The sequence below is a fragment of the Dipodomys spectabilis genome, unplaced genomic scaffold (assembly GCF_019054845.1).
Source record: "Dipodomys spectabilis isolate Male_0828 unplaced genomic scaffold, ASM1905484v1 ptg000288l, whole genome shotgun sequence".
Taxonomy (NCBI): domain Eukaryota; kingdom Metazoa; phylum Chordata; class Mammalia; order Rodentia; family Heteromyidae; genus Dipodomys; species Dipodomys spectabilis.
The window spans coordinates 101,606-119,273 of record NW_024870965.1 but is presented as its reverse complement, the minus strand read 5'-3'; the positions used below and the strand labels follow the sequence as shown (position 1 = coordinate 119,273).

Here is a 17,668-nt window from a genome sequence, read left to right as displayed (position 1 = left end):
ACGGAGGCCAGGCAGAAAATAGCTCCCAGCCAGTAACAGTGAGTTCCTGCCTCCAGTTCCTGAGGCATAGCCCTTGGAGAATAACGTTTGCCTTTCCAGGCTGAGGGCCTCCTGACAACTGTCATCATCTGCCTCCCCCACCCCCACTGCTAATTTTGCTTGTCACCTCTGTCTCCCCAGAATGGTGGAGAGTGCTTGCGGGCCTATGTATCAGTGACACTGGAACAGGTAGCCCAGTGGCATGATGAACAAGGTCACAACGGACTCTGGTATGTGATGCAAGTGGTGAGCCAGCTTCTAGACCCCCGCACCTCAGAGTTCACTGCAGCCTTTGTGGGCCGCCTCGTCTCCACCCTTATCTCCAAGGCAGGACGGGAGCTTGGGGAAAATCTGGACCAGATTCTTCGTGCCATCCTCAGTAAGATGCAACAGGCAGAGACCCTCAGTGTCATGCAGGTAAGGACAGTGGAGAGTTGGCCTTTCCCCACCATGCTTCAGGATAGAAATGTAAATGATCGCGTAGACCCTGAGTTGTTTTACCCTTGTACAGTCCTTCTGAAAAGTTAAATAAAATGGGTCTGTTCTGGCCTAGTAAATATGGACAAGGAAGTCTGTTTGCCTGTCCTGTGAATGATCTCTATGGTGCATTGACTATTTCTTGCCTTACAGGCCATTTCTTCTTGCCTCCTGTGCCTTAGAAATCAGTTTCTCTGAGGCAAGTGTCCATTTTGTTCTCTTGTAGTCTCTGATCATGGTATTTGCACATCTGGTGCACACTCAGCTAGAACCTCTCTTGGAGTTCCTGTGTAGCCTCCCTGGACCTACTGGTAAACCTGCCCTGGAGTTTGTGATGGCTGAGTGGACAAGCCGACAACACCTGTTCTATGGACAGTATGAAGGCAAAGTTAGGTAGAGCCATCTTTCTTTGAGCACTCTGCTGTTACTCACATTTCTTCCTTCCCTGTCTTAACACCATTGATTTGTTTGTTTGTTTATACTAACCTGCCCTTCATAGTTCCCTTTGCCCTCTTTCTTACTAACCTGCATATTTGAATGACTGCCATCTTGAAATTCCCCCAAAATGACCAACATAGTAGACGTGTATGTCTGGTATCTACCCTCCAAAAACCTGCCTCTGCAACACACCTCACCAGCTAAGTAACTACTGCTAGAGGTGAACCTAGGCCTTCCTAGCCTGCCTTCTCATGTGCTAGCCTAGACATTTATTCCCCGAGGCCTGTACAGTGCATATAGCCGTGGTAATGCTTGCCTTCTCTAGCTTTGTTCATGAAGAGCAGCTCTCATTAGACCACTTCATGAATTCTGAATCCCATTTTCAACTGAACTCTGTTGTCCTTAATTAATTGTGGACAAAATTTTCACTATCAGAGAAATGGCATAATGGCTGATATCCTTGGATGGGTGGTTAATTGACCTTTTCTACCTCTTGCCAGCTCGGTGGCGCTGTGTAAACTGCTCCAGCATGGCATCAACGCGGATGACAAACGGCTACAGGATATCCGTGTGAAGGGAGAAGAAATCTACAACATGGATGAGGGCATCCGTACCCGCTCAAAGTCAACCAAAAGTAGGTGATGCTGCTGTCCCGCCAATCCCCTCTGTAGGAGCTAAGAACGCCTGGGGGAGGGGGCAGGAGTGCACTGCAGTCTGTGTGCAGACCTAATCGGTAGTAATATTTTGTTGTAGAAGCAGCAAGAAACCATAGGCCAGTAATGGCTCAGACTATAGGGATCCTTCCTGTGCTTGATCATTGGCAAGAGGAGTGTTGGGTAGCATTAGCTTCATTCTGGGGCTTTGACTCACATAGTCTACATTCTTCATTATCAGGTTAGATGTGGCCTGTGACTTCAGTTAATCATAGGTAGAGATGCTGTCTGTTGTTGTTGTTGTTGTTGTTATTATTGTTATAAACGTGATGTATGCAGAGGAGCTGCTGTGTTTTAACTAGTTGCCTGTGCTGTCCTGCAGACTACAAGCATTAGGGACTAGATACTATGCTCTTGGCTTCATGGCTTCTTTTTTCTTTTTTTTTCTCTTGTCAGTTGTGGGGCTTGAACTCTGGGCCTGGGCACTGTCTGTTGGCTCTTCAGCTCAAGGCTAGCTCTCTGCCACTTGAGCCACAGCACCACTTCGTTTTCTGGGTGGTTTATTGGAGATAAGAGTCTCACAGACTTTCCTGCCTGGGCTGGCTTTGAACCGTGATCCTCAGATCTCAACCTCCTGAGTAACTAAGATTATAGCCATGAGCCACCAGCTCCTGGCTCATGGCTTCATTATTGATACGAATTTGTCTCCTATAACCTCTTCTCTCTCCCAACACTTGAACTATTACTAATTTCAAGCAGAATAAAGTCATTTAAATCATTCTTTGGTGGCTGAGAATAGTCAGGGATGATGAGCTGCATGGTGAGCGGCTCTGCCCAGGATGGAAATGCTGCCAGTATGAACCCAGTGACGGTCTGACTTGAAGGCTTTTCCTTCCTTCCCAGACCCAGAGCGCTGGACAAACATTCCTTTGCTGGTCAAGATCCTGAAGCTGATTATCAACGAGCTGTCCAACGTCATGGAGGCGAATGCCGCTCGCCAAGCTACCCCTGCAGAGTGGAACCAAGGTGCGGAGACCTGGGATACTCAGAGCCTGGCAGATCAAGTTACAAATTGTCCAGTTACCAATTTGGTTTGTGTTGTCACTAATGTAAAAAGAAAAAGAAGTTTATTGAATGGCCTCTATGGCTGGCATTTTGTAAGGTGAGGTCACCTTACAAAATGTCACCAGAGGCTGGGGGTGGAGAGGGAAAATGCATGACTGTGCTCTGCTTCTCATCTCCAAGTAGATGACTCCAATGATATGTGGGAGGACCAGGAGGAGGAAGAGGAGGAAGAAGAGGATGGTTTAGCTGGCCAGCTTTTATCTGACATTCTTGCTACAAGTAAATATGGTAAGCAGTTTGAGAAGCAGACAGCCATGGTAAATACCTTTTCTGTGCACGCTGGGACTGAGAGTGGGGTGCCCAGGAAAGGGGAGATGTAGACCTACAAGGGAAGTTGTTGGACTGTTTCCACTCAGGTGGGATCCTGGACCTCGGTCCTGACCCACCTGTTTTGGCTGCATCTAACAGAGGAGGATTACTACGAAGATGATGAGGAAGACGACCCGGACGCTCTGAAGGATCCTCTCTATCAGATTGACCTGCAGGTGAGTGAATGCGTTTAGAGGAGAGGTCTTACAAGGGACATTGTCCAGCATGGAAGCAGGATATAGGCTAAAATCTATTCAGCATTCTTGACTTCACTGGGAGCCTCGGGGCACTTCCTACCTTGCTGGGTGTGGAGGGGGTTAGGGCAGGAAAGAGCTGGAACTTTTCATATGAGTTTTCTACCACTGTGGTAATCTGGCTTCTTGGAACACATAGTGAAGGTCCCCAGGGTAAAATAGGAGATTGAGTCATAGAAACAGTTAATGTTTTGGTTCCCTTTGGAATTTGTCCTTGGCTTGTACTTAAATTCCATCCAGGGAAGTAAATGCTGATCGCTCAGGAAGCTGGCGTCTGGTGGTCCATACTCCACCACACCTGGCTGAGCTCAGATTGGTGGTGGCTCTTACTCCACCACACCAGGCTGAGCCGGGAACCCTCAGTGATGCCACTGTCTCCCACAGGCCTATCTCACAGACTTCCTCTGCCAGTTTGCTCAGCAGCCCTGCTACGTAATGTTCTCGGGCCACCTTAATGACAACGAGAGGCGGGTTCTACAGACCATTGGCATCTAAAGGGGGTGTCTTTCCACCTGTGCTTCCCGTTTGGGCCCAACCATGGACCATTCTGCAGTCCTCTGGCCAAGAGATCCTCTTCCCAGCCTAGAGTGGCTTTCTGGAGTGACGTTGACCAACTCCCGAGACCACGATCACCAGTGCTGGCACTTAGGAATGACGGAACAAAGGACATTTCTCAGCATCCCTGTGAAGATACCCCATTTCTGGAACCTTCTTTCTCCCCAGCTCTGCCCCCATCTCTATTCCTTGTGTTTTCTGCTGGTCAGTCCAGAAACATCTATACCCAAAAGGATTATGGGTTCATGGATTATTTTGCCCCACCCCAGGAGCACAGGAAATCACGACCATTTTTATCCTAAAACATACTGTCTACTTTCATGGGACGTCTGATATAATCAGATGAGAATTCCCTCGAGAGATCATCGTGCTGTCTGCCCTCAACCACTCATCAGTGGCCTGGGTTCTCAGTGGGAACAAGTGAGCGCAGCACCATGCTCAGCCCTTTCCAGTGCCCGCCTTCCTGTCCTGCAACACTAAGACTCTTCTGTCAAAGGAAGTCATCTTGGTTCCGCTTCATTGCATGACAGAGCCTTCCCCCAGGCTGTTCCTATATATACATGCATACACAAAACAAGCCAGACAGATGGCGATTTGTTTTTCCTTTTTTAGAAAAATGGAAAAAGAAAAAAATGAAGTTTTTTAAAATCCACCTGACCTAACTATATTTAATAGCCTCTCATATGTTACCACAGAATCTGGTATTCAGAGGCTGTCCCCTGACCCTCAATGAGCCTCTAAAGTGGTTAAGTTGTAGCCCTCAAATTTGCAACCTGTATTTTTCTAGGACAGTAAAGTAATCTTTACAAATGAATTTAGTCTGCATGGTATAAGGTATCTTAATACCTCTGCCTTTGATTGCCTTTAGAAATAAAATAGAGGAGGAAAAAGGACTGGGTAGTGCCTGTTTAGGCTTTCTAAATGCAATCTGGCAAACTTAGCTCAAAGTAATTCTTGTTGGATTGATGTTCCATCAGATATGCTTAAGGGGCCTAGGGCTGTAGCTGAGTGGAGGATGCCTGCCTAGCCTGTGCAGGACCCTGGCTTGAATCCCCAGCACTACCAAGAAAAGTTGTAAGGGTGCTGTCACATCTCTCAATTAGGTTTTAGCCTGTTACAGGTTCCTTAAAACCTAACTAGGAATTTAAAAAAAAAAAGTGAGAGGAAAGTAAAACCACCTTATTCACATGTAGTGGCCCATTTTTAATAGCCACAGATTTTTTCTTTAGCATAATGGTGTTACAGGAAGGAAATGGCATGGGAAGTAGACTTGGATCTGTTAAGGAGAGGGTCTCAGTGTGGGGTGTTTATTCTGTAGAACTTTGTGGGAGCCTGAGGGTTTTATAGCTGGAAATGACTTCATGCCACTAGATGTCCCTACTGTTCAGTCTCCATGGTAAGTTGGAAGTGGTTCAGTTAATAATGTTCACATGTGGATATCTTCACAGCTGACTGCAGCCAGCCAGATCCTGAAGCTAATAGTTCCTCTGTCCCAGATGTTTAGGAGTGACTGAGAGAAAACCATGGCAGATCTGGCCAAGTGGAACTCAGAAAAAAAAAAAAACAGTGTGATGCTTCACTCCATAGTTGACCTCAAGGCAGTACCAGTTGGGTTTGGTGCTAAAGGCAGTAGACTGTTCACAAGGCTAAGTTGGCCATGATCCTGGCATAAAAGAATGGTCTCATACCAGCATCACTGAACTAAGTTTGACAAGTCTTGGGGCTTCAGCAGAACAATATGTGTACTGTTTTTGAGCCTGTTAATTGAGACATATTGTCCATGTCTATGACCAGAAGTGGTCCTGAGTCCCTTAGCAATGCTCTTCTCTTCCTGCTCTTGTTACGCTTTTTTTCTTTTTCTCTGTGCTGGCCATGGGGCTTGGACCTAGGTGCTGTCCCTGAGCATTTGTGCTCAAGGCTAGTGCTCTATCACTTGAGCCATATGACTTCCAGCTTTTTGGTAGTTAATTGGACATGAGTCTTATAGACTCCTGTTCGAGCTGGCTTAGAATCATAATCCTCACATCTCAGCCCTTCTGAAGAAGGGCTCACACACTCTGAAAAAAGAAGCTTCTGGGAAGTGGCAAGATCCAAATATCTACAAGCTGTGAAAATGCACAGAATGTAAAGGTAAAAGAAGGCTAGGGCGGGGTAATCACCTAGTTTGTGCGAAGTGCAGAGTTCAGTCGTGTAAACCACAAATCATGAAAGTGTGAGATGGTCTCAGTGGAAGAAGGTTGGCAATAGAGCAGGTTGGGGAAGTGGAAGGTTCTATAGTGTTGCATGCCAGTGATGACACCAGGACGGTAGTGTGGCCCTGGGCTGGGAGAGCAGACCCAGGTTGAGATAGAACAGAAGACCTCACCCTCTGATTACCATGAACTTAGTTACCTGGTTGCTGTGTTCCTTTGTGGTGCTCAAATAGAGGGAAGAGGGTCCTTAGGCACTGGTGGCTCAGCCTGTAAATCCTAGCTACTCAGAAGGCTGAGATCTGAGGATTGTGATTCAAAGCCAACCTAGGCAGCAAAGTCCGAGAGACTCTTATCTCCAACTGAATGCCAAAAAAGCTGGAAGTGGAGCTGTGGCTCAAGTAGTACAATGCTAACCTTGAGCACAAAAACTCAGGGACTGTGCCCAGGTGCTGAGTTCAAGCTTAGGACTAGCACCAAACAAAAAAAATGGCCTTGACAGATCAGTGCTCATCAAAAAAAAGATAGCCAAGATCTAAATTGTGTCATGCAGGGCTGGGGGGGGGGGGGGGAGGGAGTATCAGAGCATGCTGATCTGGGACACTACTTTTGAAATGTAAAGGGTAGGCCAGTGAAGGACATACTGTACTTTTTAACCCCAGCCAGTCAGACTTGCTTCTAATTGTAGATCATGAGATGGATTTCTGGCTATTCTGTTTTCCTGTCCTTTTCTGGGAAGTTCACACCTGCTGGCTATGCAAAGTTAATGTTAGATGTTGGAAAGTATGGGCCTTTCTCAAGGAGTGAGTTTAATTAGGGATCAGAAATCAATAGTGCAACAAAAGGGAGTGCTACGAGAAGTGAATTCCATGTTCAATGTAGAAACCACGTGGGGTTACATGGAGAAAGGTGGCCTTGGAACAGAACACTTGCAAGGAAGGGCTGTCTACCCAGCTAAGACCTCAGGAGCACTGAAGTGCCAACCACTGCTAAATACCAATACTTGAATGACCTCAGGCCAAAATGACCTTTTGTTAACACATTTTACAGCTTGAGACAGATGTCAGACTGCAGTCCGCCGGCTTGTATTTACTGCCAGGTCTGTGGCTTGCCTCTCCTGTGCATTTGCCATGCAGATGAGGGTGGAGAAGCATGTTGCAAAGGAAAAAAAGAAAAGTCTTGAAGAAAAAATCATGAAGCAACTAGATTTTGGAAGCTTATAAGCACATTAAAAATGTTTTTTAAAAAATGGACGCTAAGTGTGGCTTGATGGTAGAGCACCTCACTAGCATTCATGAGACCCTGGCTTCCCCCAGCACCACCACCTCAAAAAATGTATTAGAATGTATGGTTCCTGGGAGACCAAGCTGGGAGTAGAGGACATGTGAGTGAAGAGGCGAAGGGTCCTGAAGGGCCTGTGTCCGCCCGAGACTAGGAGAGCTCCTATGAGTTCGCAGCAGAGAATGACATGGACATGGGTTCTGGTACCAGGCCAGAGGTGACTGGGACTTGGCCCCTGGGCTGGAGGGGAGGGCAGTGGGAGCCAGGAAAATTGTGGTAGCAGTTCAAATGGGAGAACCAGGAACCTAGACTACAGTTGTGACTAGAAGAGGTGCATGTATTCATGAGATGTGGACAGGTATGGTTAAGGGAGGGGTGTTTCCAGATGTGCTTGCCAGCTATGGAGTAAATTGTTTTACAGAAGTGCAATGAGGGGGCTGGGAAGGTGGCTCCGTGGTGGAGCGCTTGCCTTGCATGCATGAGGCCCTGAGTTCGATTCCTCAGCATCACATAAGCAGAAAAAGCCGGAAGTGGCACTATGGCTCAAGTGGTAGAACACTGGCCTTGAGCTGAAGAGCTGAGGGACAGCGCCCAGGCCCAGAGTTCAAGCCCCGGGACCGACAAAAAAAAAAAAAGTGCAATGAGTTCTTCCCGGGGAATGACTTGCCCAACCAGGTGCTGGCCATCAGAAGGGTCATAGAGATTGTCACAGTGATTGGAACTGTGACAATGGTATTGCACCAGGATTCCAGTCCCAGTCACAGCACAGCCTACAGTAATTGTAAATAGAATTCCAAGCTGTGAAGTGGTTGTCTTCCCTGACAGTGCCGGTCAGCAGCCATCTCTGATGAGAATTCTGGCTTTCCAATTGTGACTTTTTACAGGAGGGGATGAAAGGGTAGCATTACTGCTGGTTTCCTAAAATTGCAAGTTAGAACTAAGTTCTCTTTACCTGTGTGGAATATATGATTTTGTGGCAGACAAGGAAGAAAAACAATGAGGGGCCTGACCAGAAGGCCCAGGAAGTCCACTCAGTCCAGACTTGTTACGCCTTCATGGCTGGTAAGGGAGAGCTTCAAGCCTTGGTTTTCTCATCTGCCAAATGGTGACTGATGAGGCCCTCGCTGGCTGGTGGCTGGCATTGGCGCTGGCTTGAGGGGTTCCCCCCGCCTCCCACCCCCAGGGAAGGGGGCTACATTTGGCTCAGCCTCTGACTCTGGGTTTGAGTGTGACTTAGTTGTTTCACAGATGCTGATAATGCTAAATCAGGGTTTGCATGAGCTTTTGGGAGGACAGCTCTGTGAGGCAGGGATGCAGCCCTGCCTGGTGACACAGAGAAACAGATGATGGCCCAGCTCTGCCTGCCCCTTGCTAAGGTGTCTTGCTGTGATTTTTCTGTGTGACATATTGGTTGGGGGGGAGGGGTGGTTCCCCCAGACAAGTAAGTAGGCAGAGAAGTCCGTGGCCTATGTGTGGTTTGTCCCTGCCCTGGTTCTGGCAGAGCTTATGGTCATGAGGGAGCTTTCTAGGAAGAAGGTTGCATGGAGTCAGCCTGGATCACACAGGCCCACACAGCTAGCTTTGCAGGCTGGTGAGCATAGATGCTGAACTGAATGGACAGTGGACTGGCACCTGGAGACCTGGGCCTCTTATGATGCTGGAAGGGGGCGTAAGTCATAGTAACAACAAATGGAATCCCTCCCCCAGTAGGATAGATCTGGTCCGATCTGTTTCAACTAAAAACGATTACTTCCACACTTGATGGTTGCAAATTCATTTCCCTTACCAACTCCTTCCTCATCCCTGACCCAGAGGTTCACTAGCAAGGTCACAGGCCCAGGCCAGGCTGTCAGATGACCTTAAGGAAGTACTCTCCTAAGCAGGGAGACAGAATGGACCAGTGCCTCTGCTAGCTCACTCTCAGGAATTCCAGTGGGTTTGGCAGAACTGCAGTTCATTTCCACATGAGAAAACTAAACCAGAGGATTCACCAAGCTCACTGAACCAGGAAATGGCAGAGCAGGCCCTGTACTTATTTAGTGGTTCAGAATGTGGGCTCTGGGCCGGGCACTGGTGGCTCACGCCTGTAATCCTAGCTACTCAGGAGGCTGAGATCTGAGGACCATGGTTCAAAGCCAGCCTGGGCAGGAAAGACCATGAGACTCCTATCTCCAATAAGCCACCAGAAAACTGGAAGTGGCACTGTAGCTCAAGTGGTAGAGCGCTCGCCTTGAGCTGAAGAGCGCAAGGACAGCGCCCAAACTTAGAGTTCAAGCCCTATGACTGACAAAAAAAAAAAAAAACCAACCCAGAATGTGATCTCTGGAGCCAGCCTGGGTTCAAATCCTGATTCTACCACTTAACCAACTTGGTGATTGTGGTACTTACATATTCTTCCTCTACTTTTTAATCCACAGAGCAAGTACATGAGTATCTCTTTCATGGAGTGATCGTGAGGATTCAAGTGAACACAAAACCAGTGCAATGAAAGCTCATAATGAGTATTCATTTTAGTTGTTGGTCTAATTGCAAATGGAATGGAATTCTCACAGCTAAACCTGCCTTGTTGGTATTGCCAAGGAAGACCCCAAGTGTCTTGCATATTCACCAGTTCCCGCTTGTGCATGTAGCTAGAAACAGACCCCCCCCCCCCCGCACCCAGGGTGGAAAGGGCTCCCCAATCGTCTTAAGCCCTTTCCAGGAGTAGGAGTGGGGACAGACAGGGAAGAGCTGTAAACAGAGCCTTCCTCTCTCTCACCCGCAGATCTCAAAATAACTTGTCTGCTCCCACCCTGCCCAGCTGGCAGAGCTGTGGGCTGAGTAAGGTGCCATTTAAAGACAACCTAGCCCTCCCCATCTCCGGCCCTCCCCCATCTGCCCCACCCCCTGGGTCAGGCCCCTGAGGCCAGATCTTGGCAGCCTCTGACTGCTCCCATAGCCACCAGGATGTGCCTGAGAAGGGGCTCACATAGGCCACCCAAATGGACCAGGCCAGCCCCTCTGCCCTGAGGTCCCAGCTGCCTATGCTCCACCCAGATCACCAGGAACCCTGCAAAGGAGCTGGAGCTTGCCATTCCCCTCCCTTGTGGAAGAGGGCCTCTGCCCACAAGTAGCTGGGTGGTAGGGAGGGTGATCTCACTGCCCTTCATCTATCCTTCACCCCTCAGGTGCCTCCCGTAAAGGACAAGCTCAGAAGACGTCTTTCATAGCGAGAAAGATTAGACACCAAAGATATTTGTGTGTTGTGGGGCAGTCAGAGCAAAGAGATCTGGGTTCCTTCCATCCCCTGCTCAACCAGGAGACCTTGGCCACGTTCCTGGTAGTCTCCTGAGCCTTGCTCTTCCAGCTGTGGACCTCAAGGGTAATCTGCTCAAGGCTCTCTGCGGAGGGTGAGACCATCACAGCTAATACTGCAGGGTCCTGTGGAGAGAAGGAAGGTGTAATTACCTGGGTGCAGGGCTGGGTTGGCGGAGGTCAGGCCAGGTGGAGGAGGGCAGGTAGTCTGGAACACTCTTGTGGAGAGGGCACCGACTGACCAGAAGCAGGAATTAGGAAAAGAGATTAAAAAAAAAAATCGGAGTGGCTCAGCTGAAGCCACCACAGCCAGGCAGAAAGAATACAGAGGCCTCCGTAGCCTGGCAAGCAAGGGTAAGGAATTGCCAAGCACCTGCCCCCCCCCCACCTCCGCCCCCATCCTGGAAGATCAAGAAGGTCTCAGAACTAGGGGCCAGTTGTCAGGCTCTGCAATTAGGTGGCACATGGAAAGGATTGGAGACACCCTAGATTGGTCATGCACCCCAGAAAACTCAGACCATGGCCCAGGATCCCAGCCAAGTCACAGGCAGGTCACAGCTCTCCCCCTCCTCCCAGCTTCCCCCACCCCAGACATGGTGCCTACCTTCCCAAGCCATGCAGACTTCTGCTAAGAAAAGGTTGGGCACCAATGGTCCTGGGTATGTTTGTTTTTAATATTCCAGACCTGGCCATAAGCAGTTCAGATATTTAAAGATGGCCTTGGGGATCCCAATGGCCTGGGCTTTGAAGCCACAAAAGCCCAATTTCCCAGGTGTGAGACCAGGGAGAATTAACTTCTTGCACCTCAGGGCACAGGGGGATGAACTCATTTGTCTACCTTCTCCTGATGATCCTATTCCAGGCACCCTGGGCGGGTCCTCCTGCTGGCCACGCCCATGCTTTGTCTCATCTGATAGGAGATTAGTCTCTGTCCCCCTTCTTTTCCGTGAAAGGATCTCTTCTCTTCTCTGGGACCTGAGACACTATCTTGGTGAGAAGAAATATACCTGTATGCCCCACTTGGAGATTTATAGGATCCCTACAGACCCCAATCTCTTCTACAATCTCTTCCAGTCCTCTCATTGTCCCTGCCTTATCCCTTTCCTTGGTGTCTCTTGGGACTCAAGTCCATTATAGTAACATAGCTGCTCATCCCAACTCCTCATTACTAGGCTCCAGCATCCCCTGCTAAGACCTGCCAGTTCTTCTCTCCATCCCCACCCCAAGCCCTCCCTCACCCTTTGATCCAAACTAAGCATTTCTTATCCATGGGCTGAAATTTTCTCCTAGGATTTTGGTGGGAGTTGGGTGTCATTGTGAGCCTGGAACATAACCTTTGAGGAATATTGGGGGAAAAAGGGAGAAAAGCAGAAAAATAACTAGAAAGGGACTTTCAGGAAGCATGTGGTTTGTAGGGTTTGTTTTTGGTAGTTTCTCTCTCTCTTTCTTTCTCTCTCTGTCTCTCTCCCTCACAACCTCCCTCCCTCTTCCTCTTTCTCTCCCGCCTTCCCTCCTTCCCTCTGTCCCTCCCCCCTTCCACTCTTTTGGTGGTAATAAAGTTTGAACTCAGCCTAAATGCTTGCTAGGTCAATACTAACTGCTTGCGCCATGACTCCTTCCCTGCTTCTTGCTGGTTACTTTAGAGATGGAGTCTAGTGGACTTTTCTATCTGGGCTAGCCTTGAATGGTGATCCTTCTTCTGATCTCAGCTTCCTGAGTAGCTAGAATTATAGGGATGAGCTACTGGCACCTGACTTCATTTTATTTTTCTAAGAGACTAGAGGTTTCTTTTTCCTAGGAAAAAGAAGCTAGTGAGAAGAAACTAAAGATATCAAAGAGAAAAGACACTGCAGAGACAGACCAGATGGGGTCAAGGAAAGCATCACCTTAGACAGGAGACAGATCTTCCCCTGAGGGCTGGTCCACCTACAATGACTGAGCACCTACAGCCAGCACTGGGTGACACAGTGAACACACCCACGGGTTCTGTGCTCATGGAGCTCGTGGTGTAGGAAAGAGACAGATGGCACTGGGCAGGCTGTAGGTAGCAGTGAACAGAGAGGCGTGCCTGACAGTTCCTGGCTTGGGCATTTATGGCCATGTCCTGTGTGAGTGTGCACTCCTGCTGGCCCATTGCAGCATCTGTCCAGGGCCCAGGCAGGAGCTTCCCACCCCCCTTATTTCAGCTTTCCTGGGTGGCTGCTCCTCTTTCTGCCTTCCTTTCCTAAATCCTTTATATACTGTTAGGTTTTGTGTGTGTGTGTGTGTGTGTGTGTGTGTGTTGGGGCTTGAACTCAGAGCATTAGCATTTTTACTCAAGGCTGGTGCTGTGCCACTTGAGCCACACTTCTATTTTCAGCTGGGGGGGGGGGGCAGTTAATTGGAGAGGAGAGTCTCCTGGACTTTCCTGCCCAGGCTGGCTTATGTAAGCCTTGATGCTCAGATCTCAGCTCCTGAGCAGCTAGGGTGACAGGCATGAGCCACCTGCCCTCACCTCAGAACAACCAGAAAAGCTGTCTACTGTTGGAAGTAGGGATCCAGGCTGAGCTGGAAGACTTAGGTCTTCCCCTACCACTACCGTCTACTGGCTATTACTTCCTTGAGCAAAGTCCCTTAACCTTCTTGAGTCCTAGCTTCTGGGAATAATGCTTGCCAATCTGGTTTAGCTTATGGAGTGGAAAGATGGCGACAAGGTTGAGGTCCAGGTGTGAAAGTACCTTGTAAATGGCCTGAAACGCGAAGGTGGCCGTGGCTGTTGCTGATCTCAGCACCTAGGCATGGTGGGGGCGCGGGGCGCGGGCACCGCACGCGAGTGTGTAACAGGACTGATGAACGTCCTCCGCCCTGCACCCCTGTGCCCCCCATTCGCCACCCGGGCCTCCCCGGTGCTCGGGTGGCCGGCTTGCTTCGTGAACAAACGGGTCTTACTGTGGAGCGTTCCCACTGGGGAAAGACCCCCCCCCCCGGGGGCGGGGCGGCCCGCCCGGGCTGCTGCGGGGCCGGGCGCGGAGCCGCCGCCGCCGCCGGCGGGGGAAGGGTCCGGCCCGGGAGCCGTGCAGCTGCCAGGGGCCAGGCCTGCGGCCACCGCTGGGGACAAAGCGGCTCTGAGCCGCCTCTCAATGGGCGCCTGTGTTCCAGGAAGGGGGGCGGGGCGGCTCCCGGCCTCTCTGCCCTCCCCCCCTTCCCCCCTCAGGGCGTCCCGGGCTGGACACAGGGGCGGAGGAGAGGAGGCCCCGCCTCGCGCGCGCCCGCGGGGGGAGGCCCAGCCCCGCCCGCCCCTCCAGGGTTGGCCCACGTGCTGGACGTTCGGAGCGGGGCTTCAGGGACCCACGATAATGATTGGGCCCCGGCGAGGAGCGGCCCCGGGGGCACGGCCAGGCTTCCCGGCCGCAGCCGCCCGCCGTGCCCAGGGTGGCGCGGACGCCAGCCCGGGCGGCGGGGACGGGGGAGCCGGGCAGCGCCGGGCCCGGTGAGGGGCGCCCCGCGGCGGGTGGGCGTCGCGGAGGGCGGGTCCTGGGCGGGGCGGCAGGGGCGGCGCGGGCGGGCCGCGAAGTCCCGCCCCGAGGAGGCGGCAGAGGAGCCGCAGCCTGGCCGCGGGCTGGGCCCCGCCGCAGCGCCCGCCCGCCCGCCCGAGCCTCCGGCCCGGCCGCGCCCGACCCCCGCCATGCCGCCCTCGGGGCTCCGCGGGGCCGCGCCGCTGGCCGCGATCGCCCTCCTGGCGCTGGGGGTCCCCCTGGGTAAGGGATGCGGGGTGAGGCACCGGGCGGGAAGGAGGAGGGGGGATCGGACCCCCGGGAGCCCCACGCGTGGCCCGCGGCCATCCGGAGGGAAGAGCGCGGGAGGCCGGGCCGAGGGAGGCTGACCCCGGGCGCGGGTCGAGGTTTCTGGGGCTTGGGGGGGGGGGGGGGCTGAGACCCTTGGTGGAATGGAACAAGTCCGCGCCCGGCCTTGTGGGAGCCGGGGGCTCGGGCGGCCGAGCGGGGGCAGCGCGGGGTGACCCGGGCCCGCGGCGCCCTCGCCCGCCCTGCCCGCAGCGCTGGCCGGCGAGGACTGCCTGTGGTACCTGGACCGGAATGGCTCCTGGCATCCGGGCTTCGACTGCGAGTTCTTCACCTTCTGCTGCGGGACCTGCTACCAGCGGTACTGCTGCCGGGACCTGACCTTGCTCATCACCGAGAGGCAGCAGAAGCACTGCCTGGCCTTCAGGTGGGCGCCGCCTCCCCCTCCTCCGCCCCTCTCCGCTGTCCATCTGCGCCTGCGTGGCCGAGGGGGGTCGCCAGACCCTAGCCCGGGGGCGGAACGGGGAGGCCCGGGCGCCGGCCTGGGAGCTCCCCTGAAGGATAGGCTCGGGCCGGCTGGGCTGAGCCCGTCTCCTTGGTCCGCTGTGGGCTGGGGTGTTAACCCCGTTCGCCCTCTCACGTGGGAAGAAGCACGGGGAAGAAGGCAGGAGATGTACGGGGTTGACTCCTAGGTCTGGAAGTGTGGTCTGGGGAAGACAGTCGTCCCGCAGAATCATTGCTTCCTCTTCCCCAAATAAGGGGGTTGTCAAAAGGACTGGATTATCATCATCATCATCATCATCATCCCACCATCGTCATCTTCATCTTCATCCAGAGCCTCACCCATGCTAGATAAATAAATGCTCTACCACTGAACTCCATCCCTAAATTAGTGGGTTTCAGACTTCTTTTCGAAGTCTGAACATATAAAAGTATTAAGAGGTTAGTGTCTGGAGTTAAGTACGCTTGTTTCTAAGGCTCCTTTAGGGCTAACATGTTAACCTAATTAATCAAGTTGTAAGTATGAAAACAATAGTAGAAGAACACACTACTACAAATCCCAGCATGCCCCACACTAGCTAGCGGGGCAGTATAGCCTTCTGGGAAGTGGAGGTCCCAACTCCTCTCCTGGGACTGGGTTGAATCCCACAAGGAATCCCGAATCCTAGCGTTCGGTGGCCCCCTGCTGGCCCAGAGTGGACGCCACCACAATGAGTGCCGGGAAAGTGAGAGGACCTGTTCTTTATCCAAAGTCCCAAGACCATAGCCGGCATCGCCTCGGCCGTGATCCTCTTTGTGGCCGTGGTTGCCACCACCATCTGCTGCTTCCTCTGCTCCTGTTGCTACCTGTACCGACGCCGCCAACAGCTCCAGAGCCCATTTGAAGGTGAGCACGCACTGAACAAGATGAGCCTGAGCCGGGCAGAGCCCTAGGGTGGGCACTAGAGAAGTCAAGTATAGTAGTGTGTGACTATGCATGCGTGTAAACCCAGAGATATTCTTGTATGCTCATAAATATTGGGCCCTGTGTGTGCAAGTATGTACACACACGGCAGTATTCAGTGCTACACGGGGGGCGGGCTCAGTCTGTCAATGGTGCTATTGTGCGGGAGGCTTACACACATGCAGGCGTGGTCTATAGTAGTGAACATTAGGTGTGCATCTGTGTGTACTGAGGATTGTGTATCTGCACATTGCATGTGATTGCACATGAGCTTGAGGTCATCAGCACCCTACAGGAAAGAGAGCAGTGTGGAACAGAAGGGCTGGAGGAGGGCTTCGTTGGTGGCAGCTGGGCTGGGTGACCAGATCCTAGCGTCTCGTACTCCTTGCCCAAGTAGGGCAACCCCCAGGCTGCACGGTTTGCTTCCAGAGTCCTGAGAGAGGCAAACTTACTAGGCACAGATGGACCAGCCACCCAACTCTAACAACTCTGCCAAACAGCGTTTGGGAGGCAAAGGCTGCAGGTGGCCAGCAAGGAGCCTGCCTGAGGGCTGCCAGGGTGCCTCCCTTGGTTTCCGGGACAGGCGGCGTTTCCCATGGCAAGTCTGCCTCTGAATGTTGATCTTTGTCCCTCACCTAGGCCAGGAGATTCCAATGACGGGTATCCCTATGCAGCCAGTATACCCATACCCCCCGGACCCCAAAGCTGGCCCTGCCCCACCGCAGCCTGGCTTCATGTACCCACCTAGTGGTCCTGCGCCCCAGTACCCACTCTACCCCACTGGGCCCCCGATCTACAACCCTGCAGGTAAGTGAGCAATCGGCACCCCTCACTCCAGCTTGGCCTCCACTCTCACCGCACGATCTTGATCCTCTGTCTTCTACGCTCCTGCAGGAAGCCCTCGGGCCAGCTCTTCCTGTGATCCTATACATTCTGGGGCTGGGAGGGAGGGGGAACGGCCGGGCTTGCCTCTTGTCCTCCTGGGTCCACTGACCCTGTCTCTTTGGCTTTCAGCTCCTCCCCCCTACATGCCACCACAGCCCTCCTATCCAGGACCCTGAAGAATCGCCTGTGGCTCTACTGTTCCTTCAGTGATGGCAGCTTTGGGGATGCCCGGTCTTGTTCCTGCATCCAGCCTTGGGGATGGGCAGGGGTGTTTTAGTCACTGGGCCCCCAGATCAAGGCTGAAGGTAGAGCCCCCTAGAAGAGGAATGGGAGCTGAGCTGGAGCTAGACTATTTACATCAGGCGTGTGGGGAGGGGCTTGGGGTCACTGGGCTATTTTTATTGGGGAGCTAGGGAGATGGATGACAGCCCTGGCTTTAAAAAACAAAAACAAAAAGTCCCTTTGCTCCCAAGGATTTCAATCAGAAAGTCAGGGCCCCTCCCATCTGCCTGCTTTGGGCTGGGGTGGGGGAGGGGGAGGCTCTCTCAACAGCTGGCCGTGACTCTCCCCTCTGGCTGCCCCACTGGCCAGCGCTCCGGCCTGCTGGATTAAAGCTGTAAAGATGTAAAGTGTTGGTGATGTCACTGAGCCCATCCATGCCTTCCAGTAGCACCGCCCAGCCTTGTGCCCACCCCGCATCCCAGAGTAGGGAAGGGTGACACCCGCATGCGAGCTCAGCTCCACCTCCAGCCCTACGCCTGGCCTAGGGGTCTTGGCTGGTTCCCAAAAGCTTGCAAGGTGGAGTGTCAGCAGCTGCCAAGGGGGTACTTATTACAGAATCCATCCTCGGGTCACGCCCTGAGCCATCTGAGGCCCCACAACTGTCCAAAGGCACCTCCCTAACCTAGTACACTTCTGTCCAAATCCCTCTGACCTTGAGCATGTC

At 52.4% G+C, this 17,668-nt stretch overlaps 2 protein-coding genes across 3 annotated transcripts in view; both read left to right on the top strand.

Moving 5' to 3' along the window:
- Positions 1 to 4,664, top strand: part of Ipo9 (importin 9) — a 39,455-nt gene extending 34,791 nt beyond the window's left edge. For both annotated transcript variants that reach the window (XM_042701174.1, XM_042701173.1), the window contains exons 18-24: positions 181 to 456; positions 743 to 909; positions 1,455 to 1,588; positions 2,511 to 2,633; positions 2,856 to 2,960; positions 3,141 to 3,217; positions 3,680 to 4,664. In XM_042701174.1, coding sequence (XP_042557108.1) covers positions 181 to 456; positions 743 to 909; positions 1,455 to 1,588; positions 2,511 to 2,633; positions 2,856 to 2,960; positions 3,141 to 3,217; positions 3,680 to 3,790 — 993 coding nt within the window. In that variant the 3' untranslated portion in view covers positions 3,791 to 4,664. The remainder of the gene's footprint in view (positions 1 to 180; positions 457 to 742; positions 910 to 1,454; positions 1,589 to 2,510; positions 2,634 to 2,855; positions 2,961 to 3,140; positions 3,218 to 3,679) is intronic.
- Positions 4,665 to 14,263: 9,599 nt separating this feature from the next.
- On the top strand, positions 14,264 to 17,351 carry Shisa4 (shisa family member 4). The gene is made up of 5 exons (XM_042701223.1): positions 14,264 to 14,351; positions 14,649 to 14,820; positions 15,647 to 15,780; positions 16,477 to 16,644; positions 16,852 to 17,351. Exons 1-5 carry the CDS (start codon positions 14,279 to 14,281, stop codon positions 16,896 to 16,898), a joined length of 594 nt encoding a protein of 197 aa, XP_042557157.1. The 5' UTR covers positions 14,264 to 14,278; the 3' UTR covers positions 16,899 to 17,351.
- Positions 17,352 to 17,668: the final 317 nt, after the last annotated feature.

Excerpts from the sequence above, each read along its gene's own strand:
- Shisa4 (XM_042701223.1), top strand. The coding sequence starts at position 14,279 with ATGCCGCCCTCGGGGCTCCGCGGGGCCGCGCCGCTGGCCGCGATCGCC. Across the intron at positions 15,781-16,476 it reads GCTCCAGAGCCCATTTGAAG|GCCAGGAGATTCCAATGACG; the intron begins GTGAGCACGCAC and ends TCCCTCACCTAG. Across the intron at positions 16,645-16,851 it reads CCCGATCTACAACCCTGCAG|CTCCTCCCCCCTACATGCCA; the intron begins GTAAGTGAGCAA and ends TTTGGCTTTCAG.